Below are 24834 nucleotides of genomic sequence, written 5' to 3' on the forward strand. Positions count from 1 at the left end.
GGACCTGAGTTTGGGTAAACTCCGGGAGGTGGTGATGGACAGGGATGCCTGGCGTGCTACGGTTTATGGTGTTGCAAAGAGTCGGACACGACTGAAGCAACTTAGCACATGCTGTATTCTAAGGCATGTGCAAAGCAGTAGATTGCTGTCCCTTCAATGTAAGAAGATGTAGCCATCGGTTAAGTGTTTATGTTCAACTGCAGTAAAATATGTCATAGAACATTTTTGTCATTTATAAAATGTCTATTTGAATGACCTGTTATATGGATTGCTTAATATATTGTACTCTGTCTGTGCCTTTAATAGCACCCCAATACTTTTTAATGGTTCATGTCATCATCCAGAACCATAGTTGCTGAATGGTCAAACTTTATTATTGAAATGGTGCATATTCATCTTTATTTCTAAATAATGATGTAAAAGTAGAATATATTCTGTTTCATTTAACAGATCTAAATGAATTTGCTTTGCTTTAGATTGTAAAACACTGAAAAGCTTTTGGACCTTTTTGGTTCTAAATTTCAATTTTAAACTAAAGAGATTAGCTGGTAATAGGTATTGTCAATGAGCGAAAAAAGTAAATTAACATTTAATTAGTTAAGTCTGAAAAATCCAGTTTTAGTAAAGTTCAATTGTTTCTTTACTTCTGGGTTTGTAGAAGATTCTATATTTTAATATATCTTGTTAATTTCCAGAGTTTGTTTGCCCATGTAACCTATTTTATATGAGTTTGTTATTTATCAGTGGTCTTAAGATACAGTATACGCATCTCAAGATCTACCTAAGATGTTCTACTGTGATGTGAAAAGAAAATATTATAATACCTATTTCTCTTTAATTTTTTAAATCTTGAAAACTAAGAAAAACAAAGTCTATGTTATTATTCATCATAGGAATTGATACCTTTGCCCTCCTAGGTATCTCTATGAAAGTCACATACCATCAGTGAGATGACCTGACCTGAATGGGCATTCCAAAGTGATGAGTTGGTGGTGCTGCCCACATGTGTTTGCTTGTTTTTATTGTAATGGAATGTATGAGCTTGCTTTACTAGGTGTTTGGATTTTGCTGCTTTGTTATTTAGTTTTGACTAAAACAACTCTTTAGTCCATCTTAAAGGAGGTCAGTCTTGGGTGTTCATTGGAAGGACTGATGTTGAAGCTGAAACTCCAATACTTTGGCCACCTGATGCGAAGAGCTGACTCATTGGAAAAGACCCTGATGCTGGGAAAGACTGAGGGCAGGAGGAGAAGGGGATGACAGAGGATGAGATGACTGGATGGCATCACCAACTCAATGGACATGAGTTTGGGTGGACTCCGGGAGTTGGTGATGGACAGGGAGGCCTGGCTTGCTGCGGTTCATGGGTTGCAAAGAGTTGGACACGACTGAGCGACTGAAGTGAAAACAACTTTCGCAGAAATGGGAAATTGACTTTAAAAAAAGATTGCTGCCATGAGCCATGGATTGATAATCATACCAAAAAAAATCAGTGTTTATATCAAAGGCCCTTATTGGTCCTTTATGTTTAGGCTATTTTAGTAAAGAGTGATTTAGCTACAGAAAGATACATAAAGCTATATACTGGGAAAGGCAATTAGAATTTGATAATGAAATAGAAATTCTTGAATAAGTTAAGTATAAGCAGTTTATAAATGAGGAATTGGTAACATTCCCAGATGGCGCTAGTGGTAAAGAACCCACCTGCCAATGCAGAAGATATAAGAGCTGAGGATTTGATCCCTGGGTCGGGAAGATCCCCTGGAGGAGGGCATGACAACCCACTCCAGTATTCTTGCCTAGAGAATCCCATGGACAGAGGAGCCTGGTGGGCTGCAGTCCATACAGTTGCACAGAACTGTACATGACCAAGGCAGGTTGGCACACACTCTCACAACAATAAATGAACAAGAACTGTTTTTCTTGTCTTTTATCCTAAATATCATTAGTTTTCTCACCAAGTCCACTGAGGTGATGGTGTAGTCATTCAAGTCCCAGGCTGACAGAGGCCCTCCTGCTGTTTGCAGCACATGTCTTCAGTCATCATCCTAGGCAATGACATCAGCAAGCAAATAGCGGGGGACAAAGGAAGTGTGTGGAGGATTTGCTGGAGGTTTTGTGGTTCAGGTCTGAAATGGTGTGTGTCACTGCTGCCTACCTGACATTCCTAAAATAAATCATACTTGATTGAGATGTATTATTTATTTATTGCTAGATTCCACTTACTAATATTTTATGTAGAATTTTAGTTTTTGTTTTCATAAAAGAGATTATCTTTTTATCTTATTATTATCTTATTATTTTATCTTTGCAGATTTTAGTATAAGGGATATGCTTTCTTAATAAAATATGTGGGGAAATATTCCCTCTTTTTTCATTCTCTGGAAGATTTTGTGTAAGAGTTCTGTTATTTGTTTATTAATTATTTATTAAAAGTAACCTTTTAAATAATCTGTACTTATATGTTTCTTGGTCAGAAGTTTTATTTTGTTTTTAATGTAATATAGGTTCAGTTTTTTTTTTTTAACACATACAAAATTTTTCAGAATTTTCATTTCATCTTGTTTCAGTTTTGTTTTTTTCCCCTGGTAGTTTTTTCATTTTACCTAAAATTTCTTATTTATTGCTGTAATATTTAGCAATATCTTACTATTTGTTTAGAAAAATCTATAGGTTGTATAATATCTTGAATTCATGAATAATATTAGAAAATTTTCTTTTTTATTTTCTTCATCACTTTATTGTTCCTGTCTTGCTAGATTTTATTTTTTCTTCTTTATTTGGATTATTTTTTTTAGCAATTCTTTTACACAAATATTTGCCTTTTTACTTTGTCTCTTGTCTTTTTAAAGGGTTTTTGTTAAAAAATATATTTTCAATCATTTATAGGTTTTTCCCCACTACCTTTTGGTCCTCTAATCCTGCTTTCTGCTGTTTTATCTATTATTTACCTCATCTATCGCATTGAGCTGTAGAATTTATTTTATGAATTCCAATTCTCTGAAGAAATTCTCTGTAATATCCACTTTCCCCACTTCTCTATTTTCTTGTGTGTATTTATTCATAAATATTGAAACTTTTTGATAACTAAAATCTGAATCACCCATTGGTCTATTTCTTTTGTCTTTTCTATTTTATGTTTCTTTGGTCTCATCTGTTATTATTTCTGATAATTTTGCATTGAAAGCTTTACATTGTGTTTGAAAAATTGGAAAGGTTCTGTAGAATGCTAATATTCTTCAAACAGAGTTCAGCTTCTCCTTTGCTCGAAAGGTAGAATGAGGGTTTGTTCTCCTTAATCTAGTGGTTCTCAAATTTTGTTACATATTGAGCTATTGACATGTGTGTATTACTGGAGAAATAACAATAACAAAAAAGGTCCTGGCTTGTTGGATGACACAGGGCCTCCTGTCTCTAGATCCAAGTCCACAATTGCCAGATGTCTCAAGGAATAACATCATTGCCTTGGGTTACCTTACCTGTAAGCCTGGTTTTCCTTTCCCAGTTATGGTTTCCCTTTATCTCTCATTGCTATCTTCAGAATGCTTTTAAACAAAGTTTTTTTGAATGGGTTTCTCTTTGTTTTCAGCTGCAACATTGGTGTGCCACAAATCACTCACATCACTTATAAATGCAAAAGTCAGTGGTGTGTTATTTTGTAAACAACAGCAACAACAACAAAAAACAAAAACAAATCATGCTTAGTTTCTTATTTTCTTTCAGGAAAAGCATAAACAAGAATTGGAAGATATGAGGAAAGCGGGACATGAAGCCCTCAGCATTATAGTGGATGAATATAAGGTAGTGATTTGAGAGTCTGTTTCCTTTATTCTTTTAAAGTTTGTCAGATTTTAGTAAAAACATTATATATATGCAAATCTTCACAAATTATAAAATTGTTATCATGTTTTCATATGGAATTTCTTTCAGTTGATCAATAGTGCTCATTGAAAGCATACTTGATAAGTTACAAAGGTAATGTTAGATGTTGCTCTGCATTTGAGAACTTACGGAATATTTGAGTATGCAGGACTGAAGTTTTAAGACAAAATACTCTAGAATTAATTGCTAGATTAGCTTTTTTGGTCTTTACTGTGATTCTAATTTTATAGGAAAAAAAAGATATATAAATCTGAAAATTATTGTCATACTTTTTTTTTAAACAAGTTAAATAGACAGTGATATATTCAGTATTATTCTGGATAAGCAAAGCCTGCATAAACTTAAACATTTAAAGCAAATTCAGAGTTTAACGACAAAATCTTTTCCTTCCTAAATTTCATTTTAGATCATTTTTTTTCCCATAAGGACTACTTTCTTGTTGAAATCAAATTCCAACAATTCTCCCCAGAAATCATGTGTGAATGGTTTGATGTCCATCCTTCTAGAGATTTCTCTTTATATTTAAATATATACACACACATATTTACTCATATCAAGCTATATAATTTTGATTTGCTTTTAGAAATATGTTGTTCTACTCAGTCTATTCTTTTGTTTCTTGCTATACTTACTTGTCAGTATATGTTTTCTTGTCAGTATATATAAACTTATCCTATTTTTGTCATTGTTCTATACTGTTGCATTCTATATTTATACACATGCACACACACACACACACACACACAAATATATATATATACATGCACCATAATTGGCTTAATTCTATCTATATAAATAGGCATTAGTTTATTTTTATTGTTAAGTATTACAATAACTGTTTTAAAAAAATCCTTCTATCATTTGTGGAATGTAGACATTATTTGTTGATTCAACTTCATCCCTAGACAAGATAGAAGTTCATTTCATTTTAATTAGCTGGCAGTTTAATGTCAAAAAGCTTCCTATAACAAGTTATTTGAATAAAAGTAGTAAAAGGAATAGATCCAGAATTTAAGTTGAAGACACTTTTTAAAAAACTGAATGTATTAAAATAGTCTGGTAGATATGTCTTGGGACCTGGAAGGTCATTTTTATGACCACACCCAATACAGAAACTTGCGCCATTCTTGAGAAGGCTATTTTAAAATTTCTGCTTTTTATAGCTGTGATTATTGGCTCTTTTCTTTATAATGTTGTGAGTTTTTTGTTCTACTAATATAAACCAGCTTTATAGTTATTGAGTTGGAGGAAAGTGTATAGGATCTATTTTGAACCATTTTCTCTTTTGTCCTGAGGCTAAGGGTGGGAAGAATTAAAATAATGGAATTTACATAATCCTTCTGGCATATTATGTGATGTATTCTTGGATGAATTTATGTTTTGCTTATTTATATTTATGAATTCTAAATTAAATGTTGTGAAAGTACTTAAATTGTTGTGTTCTGAAAAACTTAGTATTTGATATTTAAAATTTTTTTGGTTCTGGCTCTACATATTTCCTTTGCTAAAAATATGTTTATTGTGTATTACTTCCAACGCTGGCAAATAATAAGTTTAAAAGCACTTGTGACAACTTTGCAAATATATTTCGTAAATTACATTTTAAAGAAAATTAGTTGAGAACTACTCATTTCACCTCTTTGTCTCATATCATTATGGGATGCTCATTTAGAAAAAGAATTTAGAAGTTTCAGGCATTATGTATTTATTTCAATTTGCTTAAAAGGACTAGGTATCAAATAAAGTAACCTACAAAGTTATATTTATCATTTTATACTTGTAGTCAGTTAGTACGTAAAGTATATAAATTCTCTTATAGCATGAAACTTTAGTGTAAATACTTTTTATATAGCCTTCTGTATTGATTTGTTGGTGAGCTTCACATTTTGCACAAAGATACTACAATATTCTTACAAAGGATATATCTGATAATTAATTATTGTATACCAAAGTGTCTTAGAAAGATACTGACAATCAACTTTGTAGTACTATGGAAAAACTAAAGTAATTTAGATAGGAAAAATATCAATGTTTTCTTGGTTGATTAGTTGTCTTTGTAATGTAAATGTTGACAATTTATGGCCCGTTATGGAACAAGAAAAGAAACAATTTTGTTTTTTTCCATCATGAATTCATGCATGAGAAAATCATGTGCTAATTATTTTATTTTGCTTCTCTTTGTGCCTCATTTGCCCCAGACAAGGTACTGGAGAAGTAACCAACCCAGAAATATCAATGGAGTCAGACAATAGACCCCAAGAAAAACCTACTCTTTCTATCCAGGAGACCAGGAAAGCTTCCACCTGCTCTAGATAATAACCATTCTAATTCCACCAAATACCAGAGTGTAAACTGTAGCCTGACTCCAAGCCCTGCAAACACAGTCTAGTTAAGGGGGCCCAGACTCGACCCTTTATCAGTTCATAATGAGGTGCCCTTTCTCATCCTCATTGGGGTGGTGTGTGTTAGTTGCTCACTCGTGTCGGACTCTTTGTTGACCCCATGGACTGTAGCCTGCCAGACTCCTCTGTCCATGAGATTTACCGGGCAAGGATACTGGAGTGGGTTGCCGTTTCCTTCTCCAGGGGATCTTCCTGACCCAGGGATCAAACCCCGGTCTCCTGCATTGCAAGCAGGTGCTTTACCATCTGAGCTACTAGGGAAGCCCCATTGGGATGGGGTCACTTTCATTTTTATGTTAATTTTAGAATAAGTATGTAAATTTAAGAAGTCCAAGTTGGATTTTAATTGTATTTTCATTGAATGTGTAGATCAATTTAGGGAGTATTGCCATTTTAATTGTATTAAGATTTCTGATCCATAGTCATGAAATGGCTTTATGTTTATCTTCTTTAATTGCTTTCAACAGTGTTTTATAGTTTTCAGTATTCTTTTATTCTTTTTGATGATGTTCTAAATTGAATTGTTTTTCTTAATTTATGTTTAGATTGTTCAGTGCTGCCATGTTTTTGTGTGTTGTTTTTATACATGGTCATTAGTTCTAATAGTTGTTTAGATTTTGTAAGATTTTTTATATATAAGACCATGCCATCTGCAGCTAGAGATTGCTTCCTCTTTTTCAATCTGGATGCTTTTCATTTCTTTTTTCTTACCTAATTTTCCAGGTAGACTTCCAATATAATATTAATAAGAGCTGCAAAATATATATGTGTATTGATTAACCATTAAGTATGATGTTAATCAGTGAGATTTTTATAGATGGCCTTTATTAGGTTGAAGAAATTTCATTTTTATTTGTAGTTTGTTGGTTTTTTTTTTTTTAAATCATGAAAGGCTGCAGGATATTATCCAATGCTACATCTCTGTTGAAAATTATTTTTTTTTTTTCCTTTATGTGATGTGTTCCACTTGTCTCCTGCATTGCAGGCAGATTCTTTACTGCTGAGCTTCAGGGGAAGCCCCTATTATTATGTATTATGTACTAATATCCTTATCTTTTGCTACCTTTAATAATGGCATATGCATTCATTTTTATTCTATAAATTCCTGAAGGAATTTGTATCTCTGCAAAAATTTCCTCTTTAGGACTGCTAAGAACTTCTACTAGTAGAACTGATTGATTATTTTGAGTCAATAAACCTGGATCTAAGCGCTAGCTCTGGTACTTACTAACAGTGTCACTTCAGGTAGTTTATTATATATGAATTTTAATTTCCCCATAAGTATGTGAGGGAATAAAACATAAAACCTATTCAGAGAAGTATTGTGAGGGCCCGTGAGATAATGAATGTTGATCATGGCTAATAATAATAGTATCACTGATTCAATGGACATGAATTTGAGCAAATTTTGGGAGATGGTGGAGGGCAGAGGAGCCTGGTATGCTGCAGTCCATGGGGTCCCAAAGAGTTGGATGTGATTTAGCAACTGAGCAACAGAAACAACAGTGATGATGCTGTCAATAAATTTTCGCAATATAGTTATTATAACATTCAATGTACCAGTTTTCTAGTAGAGCAATTTTAATGTCTTGTCATTTTCTTACAGCTGACTATTAATTAGCTTACTTCTCAGAATTATACAGTGTGGATGCTTGTTTCAGTTTGTTTTAGAAATGTCTATTTAAGGGAAAGTGATCATGGTCCAGCCCTTCATATTCCTGGGCTTCTGCTAAAAAGTCAGTGTTCTTTAATTCATTTAGAAAGTAGTTATTATTCTCCAATAAAAATAATTAATTAAAAAGAAGAAAGTAAATGACTTGCTTCAGATTGATGAATGAAAGAAAGAAAGTGAAGTCACTCAGTTGTGTCCAACTCTTTGTGACCCCGTGGACTGTAGCCCACCAGGCTCCTCCTTCCATAGGATTTTCCAGGCAAGAGTACTGGAATGGGTTGCCATTTCATTCTCCAGAGGATCTTCCCAACCCAGGGATCAAACCTGGGTCTCCCACATTGTGGGCAGACACTTTACCAGCTGAACCACCAGGGAAGTCCATGATGAATGAAAGGCCATGTGAAATTCTGCTAAAGTGCAGAAGAAAACAATGCTAACGCTAATTTAATGTGCTACATATGCCAACTTTTCCCATAATATTTACTTCATTATATTTATTTTTTTCTTTCATGTCATGATTTTAAAAATCTGTTATCCTGATAATTAACAACAGTAAAATAAATGTAGATCTTGGGAGGCTTGCCATAGGAGCATGCCACATCTAAGATTGTTTACTACAAGGAACAAGAATTTCCTTTACTTGTTTAACTGGGCTTTTTTCTTCAAATTGTCATTTGCTATTATATACACTAGCTCAGACTTGACAGTTCTTTATATCTTTACTTTTCTCTGTTAAGTATTACTACCCATGATATGTGTGCGTGCCAAGTCACTTCAGTTGTGTCTGACTCTGTTATCCCATGGACTAGAGCCTACTAGACTTCTTTGTTCATGGGGTTCTCCAAGCAAAATTACTGGAGTGGATTTCCATGCCCTCCTCCAGGGGATCTTTCTGACCCAGATCAAACCTGTGTCTCTGAAGTCTCCTGCATTGGCAGGGGAGTTCTTTACCACTAGTGCCTCCTGGGAAGCATCCATGATGCAGAGCACCTTTTTTTTTATTAAGGTAATGTGTAGTTGTATTACTGGGCTGCCATTTTGCTTGCAATGTACTCATCAGCTGTCATCGATTAGGGTATCTTAACCTCATGGTTCTCACTTTTTGCAGGACATAATAAATTACTTGGGTTGCTTTTAAGAAATCATACTGGTTTCTTCTCTGGAAATTTAAAATCAGTTCACATAGGTGGGACTTAGGCATCTGTATTTTCTTTGAAGTTTTAGAAGTCATTCTGCTACCCCAAGGAGGTTGTTAACCATCAGCTTATCCCTTCATGTTTATTTGCCTATCACTGTATCCTATCTGTTGCTATTTTCCCCATTCTTATTATCTAAATTGAACCTGTCAAGATTGTGTGTGGGTGGGTATGTGTGTCTGTGTGCATGTTTAGATTGAAATCACAGGGAAATTTTTCCTTATGAGAAAATGAGAGATACTCTGACAGATTTAAATGACAGTTGAATGGACCACTTTCTGTTTTTAAAAGTTACAGAAGAAGGAAAAGTTTTAGCTGTCACTAAGGAACTAGATTTATCCCACATTAAGATTTTTTTAAACTTATGTCTTATTTTCCTTTATGTAGGATAAGTGATTAGAGCAAGAAAAAATTTCTTTACAGTGGAGTATTGTTATAAGAGCACAGAAGGACTGTCAAAGAAAATCATATATAGAAAAAATACAAGCATATTTACTAAAATAAATGTAATTCTCTAACTTAAGGCATGTGATGCCCTGAATTTTAAAAAGAACATATCTTGCTATCTCTATTTCTCACACAGATGTTTGGTTCTGGTTTTTTTTTTTTTTTTTTTTCCCAAAAGTATCTCTGTATACTGTATACATTTATTCAGTTAATATACTGTATGTAAGTGCTTGGGGTAAAACTATTTTAGATGTTAATACATCCTTAAAATTAATTTTCCTTTTTATCCAAAATGACTTTTAGAAAGAATTTTCCAAAGAAAGGTCTAGTTGACTCAATGTGTTCAACTTCAAAGCTAGAACTTTTGCTCACATGCTCTTAACAGTGAGTGATAAGTACTCAAGAAATTAAGTTTAGCATGTTGTTTCTATTTTATTTTATTTTATTTTATTTTACTTTAAGTCTGGTTCATTGATGATCCCAAGTTGACATGTATAAGATAACAGGATTTTTTTTGGTTAATAGTTTTGTTTTACTACTATATACTGAATCTTCTTTTTCAAGGCAGTGACAAAAGACTGCCTACTTTCTTTCTTTCTTTTTAATGTGTTGTTTGCTTTAAAATAGATTAGTTGGAAAAAAGTGCTTTTCCTTTTGAAACTCTAGTATTCAGAATTTATTTCATCCTGAAGTTATATTTGCAAGTTATTTTCTTTGTTCAGACTCAACTTCTTTATTTTTCAAATAGACTTACACTCAGCTGTTTTGTTGTTTAAACTAAAGGAATTTAGACATTTTTCAAATCATAGGAGATAGAAGTGTTGAAACATTGATAGAGTTGATAGATGAGTCAAAATGGTGACTGGAAAGTTAGCCAAAAAAAGGCAAAAAAGAAAATGTATTTTGGCTTAATATTTATTGCAAACACCAATAAATTATAACTGTAGTGATTTAAGGTCTATTATATGTTTCTTGGCCCCCTTGTGGGTGCCTAACCTAAACATTTTCTGTATCAGTTTTTTGGTGATATGAAAATTAGTTCCTGGTCATCACGTTCATCTTCAAACTAGAAGTTTTTATACCCTCTTCTGAAACTTTAGAGCTTTTTATTCTAACCCTTGTGTTTTGTGTGCATGCTTTTGGCCAAGTTGAGTACATTTAAAAAATTCAGGCTTATTTATGTTTATTAACATATCTCAAGATATTTCCACCAGATAGGCATATGGACATATATTCATTTTTCAGTCTTTGTTTCTGAAAGCTTGTCTGAATTGATGATCTTTAACTTGGTGTATTACATCCCAGATGCCAAAAGTCACTGAGTGCTAGACACATGATTAGTGCTTATAAATATTTTACTCATTTAAATGAGCAGGCAAGGAATTAGTTGATTATTTTCTAAAGTCTCAGAACATCTTATGAAGAGAGCTTCCTGATTTTTTTTTTCTTATGTTTAAGTACCAGAGTATTGAACTAGATACACTAGAGTTTTAGCTTATCAGACACATACATTTTCTGCTATTCAGAGTGAAAGATGGGGCAGAATTGCTACACAAACTTAAATTGTTCTGAAATTATCTTGAGTAAAATTCTTTATTTCCCACTTGATCAACCTTAGTTTTATTGAGAGTATTGGTTCATTGTGCATTTCTCAAAGGTTAGTATGCCTTAAGTCTCTTTTGCTATGGACTGCTTTGAATTTCAGCAATGTAACATATGTCAAATGCCAGCTTAGAATATCACATGCCTGCTATATTCCATTTTTCAAAAGCATCTACTTGCTAGTATTTTATTTGAACTCTTGAGTTGTTTGTACTGTTTTATAAGGGAGAACATAATACATTTTGGAGACCAATTTTTCCCAGGGTGTAGAATTACTTTTATTGTATAAAGTTCTGCTCCAAGGAGGAGGAAACGATATTTTCTCTTCTTTTGATGTTTTCCGTTGATTAGAGATTGCTAACTTTTTGTGTAAAGAGGGGTAAGTAAAAATGAAGATATGTGAGGTTTGTTATATATCTTTTTAAAAAAAATTACACCTTTTTGTTAACCCAAAGATATGAAATAAATTTATAGTTTTAGTTATTTGATTGAACAAGGATCCTCATAAATTCCAGCTTTTATCATATGATCACATTTTTCCTGGACAAATAAAGATGCTTGCTGTTGCCAATAGCGTTTGGCCTAACAGTGTGCTAGATACTAGTGATTGGTTTGGAACTCACAACTTGGCTTGTCCATTCTTATCCCTCCCATCAAACTTAACCTCAGCAGAGGATTGAGAAAGGTTTGGTAGTTGAGAACTGTTCTTATGTGCCTCTGAGTTTTCTGGTCTAAGCCAGAATCTTGCATGCAAGGCTATTCTTGTGGTTTTCCAGTCAGGCCAAAACCAAAAGGCATTGGAAACCTTGCAAGAAAACTTGTTCTAATATAGATTTAAGGCTTTCCTTTATATTGTGACTGGATTTTCAGCCTGGTAGTCAAAGGAATGAAGGAGAAGAATGCATTCAGTATTGAGGATATAAATTTCAAATTTTTGCTGCAGAGAAGACTTTGAAAAATAACTCCAAATATTAACAAAAAAATAATGAATAGGTTTTATTTAGTTGTTTCTTAAGGCATGTAAGACCTGCCTTTTTCCATTAGTTATTTTTGGCTTACCTTCCAAAATGAAATTTAAATGTAACTTTTTTTTTATATCAATTCAGGTTAATATTTGTGACTAATCTTAATGAGACTTGAAAATTGTATCAGTATGAGTCCTGTCCATTGTTAATTAATTACAGACTTCTGCTTATTGTCATGAAAAGTCAAGCTGCTCTATCATAAGTACCTTTTAATCCATAATAATATTATCTTTCTGTGTTGAATGAGGTTGGATCTGTTTTGTTCTTATAGGGTTGAAACAAACCTTCCCTTTAACAATGTTATTCAGGAGGTTTCTACATCCAGTAGGAATGCTGAAAGAGTGAGTTTATAGTAGTATCTAAAGAATATAATTTCTGTAACTATTCTAATCAATGTGATGTATCAGTTATGTGATTTTTGATCTTCCGTTACTGTAGTGAACTGAATTATCAGTAAGGTCTGTCTGTAATCAACCTTTTTCAATTTTTGATAGTGTTTAAGTCTTACATGTTTACTAGACTTTAGAAGAGATGTAATTGATGTGTTACAGATTTATTTTTATTGGAAACTAATAATCCAGTTAGTGGACAATTACATACCATAGTTCTTAAAGACAAAAAGATAAACTGGTTAAAATTATTCTTATAAGTCCAAATGAAGATATGTATATAAAAAACTACTTAAGGTTCTTTTTCCTAATTTCTTGCTTGCTTGAAAAGTAATAAAAGAGGAATGGTTAACTTTATGCTTTAATATGAACTATACACCATTGGTGTGCAATCCAGTATCAGAATACACACCTGGTTTTGATTTTATCTGTTAAGTTTTAGTTAATTAGCTTTTGGGAAATTTCATACATACATATATGTAATATATATATATGCACACACACATATATATGTATGTCTATACATATGTATATGTATGTTTTATGTAATTTTATATATACAGATATATATGTATATAAGTTTTATATATACATATACATATATGTGTATATATAAATGTATATAGGTATATAAGTGTATATAAATGTATCAATTTGTATAAATGTATATAAATATATTTAAATGTATATTTATGTATACATATATAAATATACACACATATTTATGTATATGCACATAAATATGTATATATACATTATATACACACACACACATGCATGTATATATGTACATAGGTGGTGCTAGTGGTAAAGAACCTGCCTGCCAGTGCAGGAGAATGAGAGGCACAGGTTCGATCCCTGGGTCGAACAACAGACTTCATCCGTCACGCGAAGTGAGTACAACATGCACAATGCTGGGATGAATGAAGCGCTAGCTGGAATCAGGATTGTCGGAAGAAATATCAATAATCTCAGATATGCAGATGACACCACCCTTATGCCAAAAGCCAAGAGGAACTAAATAGCCTCTAGATGAAGGTGAAAGAGGAGACTGAAAGAGCTGGCTTAAAACTCAACATCGAAAATCTAAGATAATGGCATCCGGTTCCATCTCTTCATGGCAAATAGATGGAGGAACAATGGAAATGGTGATAGACTTTTATTTTCTTGGGCTCCAAAATCAGTGCAGATGGTGACTGCAGCCATAAAATTAAAAGACGCTTGCTCCTTGGAAGAAACTCTTTGAGAAACTTAGGTGGTGTATTAAAAAGCAGAGACATCACTTTGCCTGGCGACAAATTCCATAGAATCAAAGCTATGGGTTTTTCCAGTAGTCTTGAATGGATGAGAGAGTTTGATCATAAAGCAAGCTGTGTGCCAAAGAATTGATACTTTTGAAGTGGTGTTGGAGAAAACTCTTGAGAGTTCCTTGGACTACAAGGAGATCCAGCTAGTCAATCCTAAAGGAAATCAACCATGCATATTCATTGGAAGGACTGATGCTGAAACTTGAGGCTCTGATACTTTGGCCACTTGATGTGAAGAGCCACCTCATTAGAAAAGACCCTGATGCTGGGAAAGATTGAAGGCAGGAGGAGAAGGGAACAACAGAGGATGAGTTGGTTGGATGGACATGAGTTTGAGCAAACTCTAGGAGATGGTGAAGGACAGGGAAGCCTGGCATGCTGCAGTCCATGGGGTTGCAAAGAGTCAGACATGAGTGAGTGACTGAACAGCAATCAAGAATAAATTATTAGGGTGTAAATGATTTGCCCTATTGTCTTCAAAGTATCTTATTTCTTTGCCAAGGAAACATGCATGCAATACAAAATTTAAAAGATATGGAAGTATGCATGTGTGTGTGTGTATGCTAAGTTACCTCATTTGGTCCAACTCTTTGTGACCCTGTGGATTGTAGCTGCCTGACTCCTCTGTCCATGGGTTTCTCCAGGCAAAGGTACTGGAGTGGATTTCCATACCTTCCTCCAGGAGATTTTCCCAATCCAGGGATTGAACCTGTATCTCTATGCCTCCTGCATTGGCAGGCGGATTCTTTACTGCTAGCGCCACCTGGGAAGCCCAGAAATATGCATAGTAAAAACTAAATTTTGCCCCCATTGCTGTCAGAATATCATTCCCATCTATTCTTTAGGCTTTATTGCTTCCAGAAGTGAGATAATTTGCTAAAGATTTTAATGTCTCTGATTTGCAATAGATTGATTGTCAAATTGTTTTATAGCAGTGAGAAAGGAATTCCATTTGAGGAATAAAGTTTATAGGGTCTGATTTTTATCCATATGGTTAGAAGCACCAAGTTCAAACTTATCCTGTTTTGGTAGTTTAGCAGAATATTCATGTAACCAAGTTTCTTGGTAGTTACTTCATTGTAACAACCTAATTTGGGTGCCAGGAAGGTCGTCCCTTGTGGCTCAGCTGGTAAAGAATCCTCCTGCAATGCGGGAAACCTGGGTTTGATCTCTGGATGGGGAAGATCCCCTGGAGAAGGGAAAGGCTTCCCACTCCAGTATTCTTGCCTGGAGTATTCCATGGACTGTATATAGTCCATGGGATCGCAAAGAATCAGACACAACTGAGTGTCTTTTGATAAATCGATTATCAATAAATCACTACTTTGTATTTTAATGGTGAAATACTTCCATACTAGTTAGTATATTAACACTTCCTCTGAGACACTTTGGTGATTTTGTCCCTTCATCCTAACCCCTCACAGTCAAGCTAGAGATCAGCACTGCAGGGACTTCTGACACCTGCTCCAGTGCTGGGATGACACTTCTGATTTTTTGGTGCCCAGTCTTATGGATTTTAAATAATTTACACATCTCCCCATGCAATATCACTTCTGTAATACATGGTTTTGGAGTTGAAACTCCAATACTTCAGCCACCTGATGCAAAGAACTGATTCATTGGAAAAGACCATGATGCTTCAAAATATTGAAGGCAGGAGGAGAAGGGGATGATCAGAGGATGAGATGGTTGAATGGCATCACTGACTTGATGGATATGAGTTTGAGCAAGCTCTGGGAGTTGGTGATGGATTGGGAAGTCTGGTGTGCTGCATGCAGTTCATGGGGTCACAAAGAATCAGACACGACTGAGCAACTGAACTGAACTGAATATATGGTTAACACTTAACTGGAAAAGAACCAGGTTAAAGTACCTTAAATTGTCATTTAAGTTTACAGCATTCTTCACTTTGTGATCAAAAAGAAGACATAAATAAAAATTTCATCTTTGTCAGTGTGAAAGTGAAAGTGAAGTCACTCAGTCATGTCCAACTCTTTGCGACCCCACGGACTGTAGCCTACTAGGCTTCTCTGTCCATGAGATTTTCCTGGCAAGAGTACTGGAGTGCGCTGCCATTTCCTTCTCCAAGATACACTTTGTCAGTGTATCTTCTGATCTGATTTAGATGAAACCTCTAATCTCACTCAACTTTTCAATGTGAATAAAAGTTCTTTTCTAATTTTTGAGATCTATATTTGGTAAATGGATGTCTGTTAATTTGGAGGAAAATTATTTTAACGATCTTCAGTCTGGTAACTTAAAAAATATTGTTGATACAACTTGAATCCAAATAGCTTGAGTTTCTTTTTCATGCAAATAAGGAGTTTAGTTTTCAAAAATCAGCAGAAGGTTGAACAATTTTCTTTTGAAAGTTTATCAATATAAAGGATTAAGTTAGCAGTCAGAATTTCACAGAACTCCTTTATTACTGGCAGAGAAGAAGCTCTGTTATTCTTCCTATTTATCAGGTAACACATCTGAGACATGGAGAAGCACAGTGCCCTGATCAAACATGTACAACCAGAGAAGGCGTTGTGAATATAGTCAGATCATTCAAAGCTTGATCCAGAACTCTATTTAGCAAGTTGTGCTGCCTCCTTGGAAGGTTAATGATTGTGTATTTAAGTCAAATATTCCTGACATGTACATGGGTTTCTTTTTTCCATGGTTTCTGGTATTTCAGAAAATGGAATGTTATGTCTTTAGTGTTTAATAACTAGGTGCTTCATTGAATCCTATGAAAGATTCTGGAGAGATTTTAGTCACAGTTCTTCCCTTTTCTTTCATTCCTGCCTTTCTTTCTTCTTTTCTTTAACTGAAACTGTAGCTCTTATGCAAGTCACAAGAAATAATATTGTGGCATCTGAGGGAGAGGCATGTCCATATGGCAGCTTTTCAGAAGTTTAAAGTATCTGGAAGGCAGACACGCAGCGTCTCTCTGCTGAACTTAATTTTAGAAACTTCTTAATTTTAATGTGTTGTCCATGGCACAAAAGAAATTTTCACTGGGAGACTTTTGTGGTGTTTGAGGTAACAACTCTGATGTTACTACAATCCCTTAACAACAGGGCCAACAGGAATGATTTCTTCTGTCCTAAAGATTTTTTTTTTTGGCTTTCACAGCCCGCAGAACATTTTATAGCATGGCTAGACTGTATTGAATTTCCATGTTTAGATCTACACCCATAATTTAACATTTTTCTTTTTGAATTAGTATAGTGCCACTGCACAGCACTTCAAATACTAGAAAAATTTAGGATCTCTGCAATTCCAAATGCTTGAGATCTGTGACAAGATAAATTTTCACCAGCTTCTCCATGAGCTTGACACTGCTGTTTGTTTAAGTTAAGGAAAAGGAAGGGTGGGGTCATTTGTTTTCTTAATCCATTTATCCATAATTTTAGGAATTGGTTTTTGTCCTGCTTCCTAAAAATAAATATGACCAAATCCATTGCTATAACTCCTCAAACATCTGGAGCTTATACTCTTAAGACGCATGCACCTTCGTTTTCCCTAAGGGTTGAACTTAAAGATTCTAAATGTTGCTTAACTTCTGCCTGCCTGAATAGTCAGGCCATGAACCTGAGCTCAGATTTAGATCCAGGTTTTTTATCCAGGTTTTTTAAGTAAACCCAAGCCTTAAGTTCAGATAGAAGTTTTTCCTTAAAAGAGTTATATTCCCTAGTCCTTTTTACTTTATATGTTTAAATCACTTACCAGTGATAGATTTTGATCACATTAATTCTTTTTGTATTCCAGCGAAATTTTCTAAAATGTCTAAATATTGTTTTCAGAGATAACCTAATGTTTCTCTTCTAATGCAACTACATCTGTACCACAGTTGAATTACTAACTCACTGAGGTCTTAAAATATGTGTGTCTATGAGTTTCTCTTCCCAAACTACAAGCCAACAAAGCTGTAGATTGACAGTTTAGATCCCAACATTGGCAGAAGATATCTTTGATTAGCCAAGAGTCATTGAACTTTTTAAGACATGTTAGTGAGCTGCCATCATTTGGACACTATACATTAATTTTCATAATCTTATCTTGTCAGTCTAATTCAGTATAAAATGGAGAATGTAAGTATTATAGAAGAACTTCATGCTAATAGACAAAGTGTCCAGATGAAGTTCAGGTAGATATTAATTGGCAGATATACTTGTAGCATATCTATGGCACTTTTCTGTGAGACTGTGAAAATCATTCAACTGTTCTTTTTAGGATTAACCCCTTCATTACCAGCGAGGATAATTTCATTACTCTTAATTTTACTGAATAAAAAGTGGTATATGCATGATGCATTTATATATATGTGTGTGTGTGTGTGTGTGTGTAGCCAACAAAAATTGGTGCTACATATTTCATTCTCACAAATTGTCTATTGATGAAGAATTTGTTTTATACCGTTTGACTGTTTTTTGTACTTTAAAACATTGTTTGAAAAAAATGAAAGTAGGTCACATTATAGAAACTTTCTTGTTTGAGTAAAAAATAAAATGCTTTTCCATGGTTCTATATGGTTCCCTTTATCTGGAAGTTTGATGCTGCTATAGCATCTGGTTGGAGTTCCTGTTTCGTTTGATCTACAGTGGCCTTTTTTCTAGTTTTACAGTCCATCAGCCTTTATTCCCAAGATAAAACTTTGTACCTTTTTCTTTGTTGGAAATGTTCTTCCCTCAGATTCAAAATAAAACTGAGTATTTTTCTTCCTCATTTGTGACTTGCTAAGAGAGCTCTTGACTTTCCCCTCTGAAACGTTCTCCTGCATTATTCTATTCCTTTTGCCCTTTTCAATTTTCTTTACAGCATGTAACACCATCAGAAATGTTTGTTTATTGTCTACCTTGCAATCTTCTTTGTCTTCCCCACTTTCCCTATCTACAATGTGAATTGAGGAGAGTCAGGCTCTTATCTTTCTTGTTGGGTGTGTATCCCCAGTGCCTAGAACAATGTTTGGAATAAAGCATGCATTCAGTAAATATTAATTGAATAAATGAAGCTTTAATAAATAATTGTTGTTGTTGTTCAGTTGCTAAGTATGTCCAGTTCTTTGTGACCCCATGGACTATAGCCTGCCAGGCTCCTCTGTCCATGGGATTTCCCAGGCAAGAATACTGGAGTGGGTTGCAATTTGCTTCTCCAGGGCATCTTCCTGCCCCAGGAATTGAACCTGTATATCTTGCATCTCCTGCATTGGCAGGTGGATTCTTTACCACTGTGCCACCTCGGAAGCCCAACCAAACCCAACAAACAGATATTTAAAAACATTCCTAAAACAATACCAAAACATGCAAAGTTTATTAAAAATTTTATGTTTACTACCTGATTTTATTTTTGCTTCCCAATGTACAGACCTTATTATATCTGAATATCTCTTTGTTGTTGTTCAGTCCCTAAGTAATGTTCAACTCTTTGTGACCCCATGAACTGCAACATGCTTTGCTTCCCTGTCCTTCACTATCTTCTGGCATTTGCTCAAACTCATGTCCTTTGAGTCGGTGAGGCCATCCAGCTATCTCATCCACTGTTACCCACTTCTCCTCTTGCCCTCAATCTTTCCAGCATTAGGGTCTTTTCCAGTGAGTCAGCTCTTCACATCAAGTGGCCAAAGGATTGGAAATTCAAGCTTCAGCATCAGTTCTTCCAATGAATATTCAGGATTGATTTCCTTTAGAATTAAGTGGTTTGATCTCCTTGCTGTCTAAGGAACTTTCAAGAGTTTTCTCCAGCACCACAGTTGGAAACATCAATTTTTTGGTGCACAGCCTTTTTTATGGTCCAACTCTCATATCCGTACATGACTACTAGAAAAACCATAGCATTGACTATAGGAACCTTTGTCGGCAAAATGATGTATCTGCTTTTTAATACGGTCTAGGTTTGTCATAGCTGTTTTTCCAAGAAGCAAGCATCTTTTAATTTCATGGCCAGTCACCATGTACAGTGATTTTGGAGACCAAGAAAATAAAGTCTGTCAATGTTTCCATTGTTTCCTCATCTATTTGCCATGATGTGATTGGGACCTCATGCCACAATGTTCATTTTTTGATGCTGAGTTTTAAGCCAGCTTTTTCACTCTCCTCTTTCACCTTCATCAGAGGCTCTTTAGTTCCTCTTCGCCTGCTGCCGTTAAAGTGGTGTCGTCTGCATATCTGAGGTTATTGATATTTCTCCAGGCAATCTTGATTCCAGCTTGTGATTCATCCACCCTAGCATTTTGCATGATGTACTCTGCATATAAGTTAAATAAGCAGGGGGCCAATATACAGCCTTGATGTACTCCTTTCCTAATTTTGAACCAGTCTGTGGTTCCATGTCCAGTTCTAACTGCTGCTTCTTGACCTGCACACAGGTTTCTCAGTAGGCAGGTAATGTGTTCTGGTATTCCCAGCTCTTAAGTATATTCCACAGTTTTTTGTGATTCCACACAATCAAAGGCTTTAACATAGTCAATGAAGCAGAAGTAGATGTTTTTTTAATTCCCTTGATTTTTCTATGATCCAACATATGTTGACAGTTCAATCTCTGGTTCCTCTGCCTTTTCTAAATCCAACTTGTACATCTGGAAGTTCTTCGTTCATGTACTGCTGAAGCCTAGCTTGAAGGATTTTGAGCACAATCTTTCTGGCATGTGAAATGAGAGCAATTGTACGGTAATTTGAACCTTCTTTGGCATATATAATTAACAGTATTTTGTAAGAACATATACAATTTTGTTTGGTTATCATATACCAGAAATATGCTCACTCTTGACCAGACCCTGTGCAAAAAAGGTGAATCACTTTGGTTCAAAAAGAAATAGATCCTTAAAGAGCAGCTGTGTTAGGAACCTCCTGTATAAAGTGACAGGAAGTAAGAGATCTCAGGTATAACTTAAGTAAGTTTGGATTCAGAGGGAAATTTTTAAGTATAAATGTCTATAGGGAAAAGGAAAAAACAGCAAATCAATAACTTAGTTATCCATATTAAAAATTTAGAAAAATAACAAACTAAAGTAAAAGCAAGCAAAATGTCAGGTAGAATAAAGTAAATTATACAGTGGAAAAGCAAGGGAGAAAATGGACAAAACCAATAGTTAATTCTTTGAAAACACAAACAAAATGAGCTTACCTTTAGACCAATTGATCAACTAAAGCAGAGGAAAGACTCGAAGTAGAAAATCAGGAATGAAAGAGAGGATAGTACTTACCTTACCAAAAAAAAAAAAAAATTAAGGAATACTATAAACAACGGTATGGATGCTAAGTCACTTCATTTGTATCCAGTTCTTTGTCACGCTATAGACTGCAGCAGCCAGACTCTGCTGTCTTGCCGTGGGTTGCCATTTTCTACTCCAGGGGGCCTTTCTGGCTCAGCAATCTAATCCCCATCTCTTATGTCTCCTGTATTGTCAGGTGAGTTCATTATCACTCGCCCCACCTCTGAAGCCCACTGTGAACAACTCTCTGCTCTGTGTGCTAAGTCGCTTCAGTTATGTCCAACTCTTTGCGACCCTGTGGACAGTATCCCACCAGACTCCTTTGTCCATGGGATTCTCCAGGCAAGAAATACTGTAGTGGGTTGCCATGTTGTTTTCTTATTTTATTTTTAGTTAAATTGGAAAAGATCTGAAATAGATTTTAAAAAAGCAAACTGTCTGGCCAAGTCCCTTCACTGTCCACCTGAAACCGCCGTGTTAGTTGTCTGTACTCCAGGACAAAATGTTTCTGGTGTTAAAACCTTTAAAAAAGAAGAGCAAACTGTGATAGTCACCTAAGAAAACCAAAACTGTATTTGATTTCAAATGACCCTTTACATAAGCAGTTTATTTCTGTGTACTACTGCAGTGCAAAAGCTAAACTAAGAATATAGATACATACATAGCTATCATCAGTGTTTTAATAGTTTTTCTATGAATTGGCAAATAATACAAATTGGATATACTGAAATCATGATTCATTTCTTCAGTTCCTTCAATAGTTATTTGTCTTCTATTAGGTACTATTGTAGGTAAAATGGATGCATCAGTGAATTAATCACAGATTCCTATTTCCTAGGGCTTAATTTTTATTGGGGATATTTATTTTGTGTTTTGCCTCTAGCTTATTCCTATTTGTAAATTATGACTTAGAGGATTGACTTTTAAAGTAATTTTAATTAATTAACTATTGCCTAAAGTTGGCTATGAAGTATTCTTTTAAGGTTATGTGCTAAATGCCAACATGATATTAATGTTTCAGAGACCATCTGGTTCTTTAGACACATCTGCTCTGAGAATCTGGACAAGTAATTAAATTTGATGAGGCTGGAATGAGATCTGTAAGAATTGGGCTGTTTGAAGGGAAAAGAGAAATTCTGTGGATTTCTTGGTACAGTGGATTGTAGTTTGGTTTGCAGTCATACACTTGAGCTGTAACTTCTCCACTCAAATTCCAGTGTATACTCAGTTCCATTAAAAACAGTCTGTCTACTGCTTATGGGTATTGGTTGGTGTAGCAAGGTTTTTGATTAATATCGCTATTTTCTAGCCTAATCATTAAAGAATTTATAACATACAATTTTTTCAAGGAATTTATTATCCTTCACATGCTCTATTTTGTTTATTCAAAATTTATACTTGTGGAGTAGAAAGAATAAATATGTCTGTTCTAAAATAATAAAAAAATATTCAGATCTCTGTTAGGGATTAAATGTATTCAGCAACAAAGTTGATAACTGAACTTGGTAGTTATAATGTGAAGTTTAGTGAACTTTCTAATGAATATTGGTATCATTAAAACTATGATTTTTAAAACATTAATTTCAGTATAAGGAATGCCACTCCCCAAATACACATTTGCATGTGTATGCTATGTACAGATAACTCTGTTAAGAATCTGTGTGTGATATATAAAGCTGAATATAAAGATGACATAGTTCCTGTTCTAAAGAAATATATGATCTTGTTCACACCTTTAAAATTCTTCTTGAAGAAGTGTGGTCAGTAGTTTTCCTGTCCCCTAGGAAGATACAGAGGATCTTGTAGGATTGAAGCTAAAACCTAAACATGATGAAAATTAACAAAATATTCCCTGCTTTTGGTATCATTTTTTTTTTTTATAGAATGTGTGCATCTTTGTTTTTCTGCCTCTGCACATAATGAAAATCTTAGTATTTCATTTGTGTTGAGAGTAGTTAAAAATAACTGATAAAGGTAGTAATTCTTTCATGAATCATTTTTGTAGTGTTATGTAAACCCAAGGGAAGGGTTACTTGTGTCTTTGATATCTCTAGAGCCGATTACAAAGGAAAAAAACAATTAAAGGAAAATGTTAAGGATAGTGTGCATTTTTTAATGTAACTGCACAGTAAGTTGTAAGGCAGTTATTATAGTACATTACACAGGAGAATAAATATCCAGTTATATAATACAGACTTGCTATAAAAGCTTGTAGATAGTACCGTTGTTTATGTATGTCCATGATAATTAATATTCTACTTCTAAGGATTGTTTTCAGACAGCACATCCTTTGTTTGGACAGTGACAATAATAATTCCACTGTTCAGTATTATCAGTAAGTCAGTTCAGTAGCTTAGTCGTGTCAGACTCTTTGCAATCCAATGAACTGCAGCACGTCAGGCCTCCCTGTCCATCACCAACTCCCAGAGTTTACCCAAGCTCATGTCCATTGAGTTGGTGATGCCATCCAACCATCTCATCCTCTGGTGTCCCCTTCTCCTCCTACCCTCAATCTTTTCCAGCATCAGGGTCTTTTCTAATGAGTCAGCTTTTCGAATCAGGTGGCCAAAGCTCCAATAAGAGCTTTAGCTTCAACATCAGTCCTTCAAATGAACACCCAGGACTGATCTCCTTTAGAATGGACTGGTTGGATATCTTTGCAGTCGAAAGGACTCTCAAGAGTCTTCTCCAGCACCACAGTTCAAAAGCATCAATTCTTTGGCACTCAGCTTTCTTGATAGTCCAACTCTCACACCCATACATGACTACTGGAAAAACCATAGCCTTGACTAGATGGACCTTTGTTGGCAAAGTAATGTCTCTGCTTTTTAATATGCTGTCTAGATTGCTCATAACTTTCCTTCTAAGGAGTAAGCATCTTTTAATTTCATGGCTGCAATCACCATCTGCAGTGATTTTGGAGCCCAGAAAAATAAAGTCAGCCACTGTTTCCACTGTTTCTCCATCTATTTGCCATGAAATGATGGGACCGGATACCATGATCTTAGTTTTCTGAATGTTGAGCTCTAAGCCAACTTTTTCACTCTCCTCTCTCACTTTCATCAAGAGACTTTTTAGTTCTTCACTTTCTGCCACAAGGTTGGTGTCATCTGCATATCTGAAGTTATTGATATTTCTCCCGGCAATCTTGATTCCAGCTTGGGCTTCTTCCAGCCCAGTGTTTCTCTTGATGTTCTTTGCATATAAGTTAAATAAGAGGGTGACAATATACAGCCTTGATGTACTCCTTTTCCTGTTTGGAACTGGTCTGTTGTTCCATGTCCAGTTCTAACTGCTGCTACCTGACCAACATACAGGTTTCTCAAGAGGGAGGTCATGTGCTCTGGTGTTCCCATCTCTTGAAGAATTTTCCACAGTTTATTGTGATCCACAGAGTCAAAGGCTTTGGCATAGACAATAAAGCAGAAATGCTGTTTCGATGATCTAGCGGATGTTGGCAATTTGATCACTGGTTCCTCTGCCTTTTCTAAAACCAGTTGAACATCTGGAAGTTCACAGTTCATGTGTTGCTGAAGCCTGACTTGGAGAATTTTGAGCATTACTTTACTAGCGTGTGAGATGAGTGCAATTGTGCAGTAGTTTGAGCATTCTTTGGCACTGCCTTTCCTTGGGATTCGAATGAAAACTGACCTTTCCCAGTCCTGTGGCCACTGCTGAGTTTTCCAAATTTGCTGACATATTAAGCTTAGC

The 24834-nt window shown here is 34.9% G+C and overlaps 1 protein-coding gene across 5 annotated transcripts in view; it reads left to right on the forward strand.

Annotated features, from left to right (window-relative positions):
- The window catches only part of CCDC91 (coiled-coil domain containing 91), a 372169-nt gene that overhangs the window by 189318 nt on the left and 158017 nt on the right, over nucleotides 1-24834 (forward strand). For 4 of the 5 annotated variants that reach the window (XM_070453855.1, XM_070453859.1, XM_070453858.1 and 1 more), the window contains one exon: nucleotides 3724-3801. The exons of the other annotated variant lie outside the window; for it this stretch is intronic. In XM_070453855.1, the coding sequence (XP_070309956.1) occupies nucleotides 3724-3801 (78 nt within the window). The remainder of the gene's footprint in view (nucleotides 1-3723; nucleotides 3802-24834) is intronic. 5 annotated transcript variants of the gene reach the window in all.

The sequence above is a fragment of the Odocoileus virginianus genome, chromosome 23 (genome assembly GCF_023699985.2).
Source record: "Odocoileus virginianus isolate 20LAN1187 ecotype Illinois chromosome 23, Ovbor_1.2, whole genome shotgun sequence".
NCBI lineage: Eukaryota > Metazoa > Chordata > Mammalia > Artiodactyla > Cervidae > Odocoileus > Odocoileus virginianus.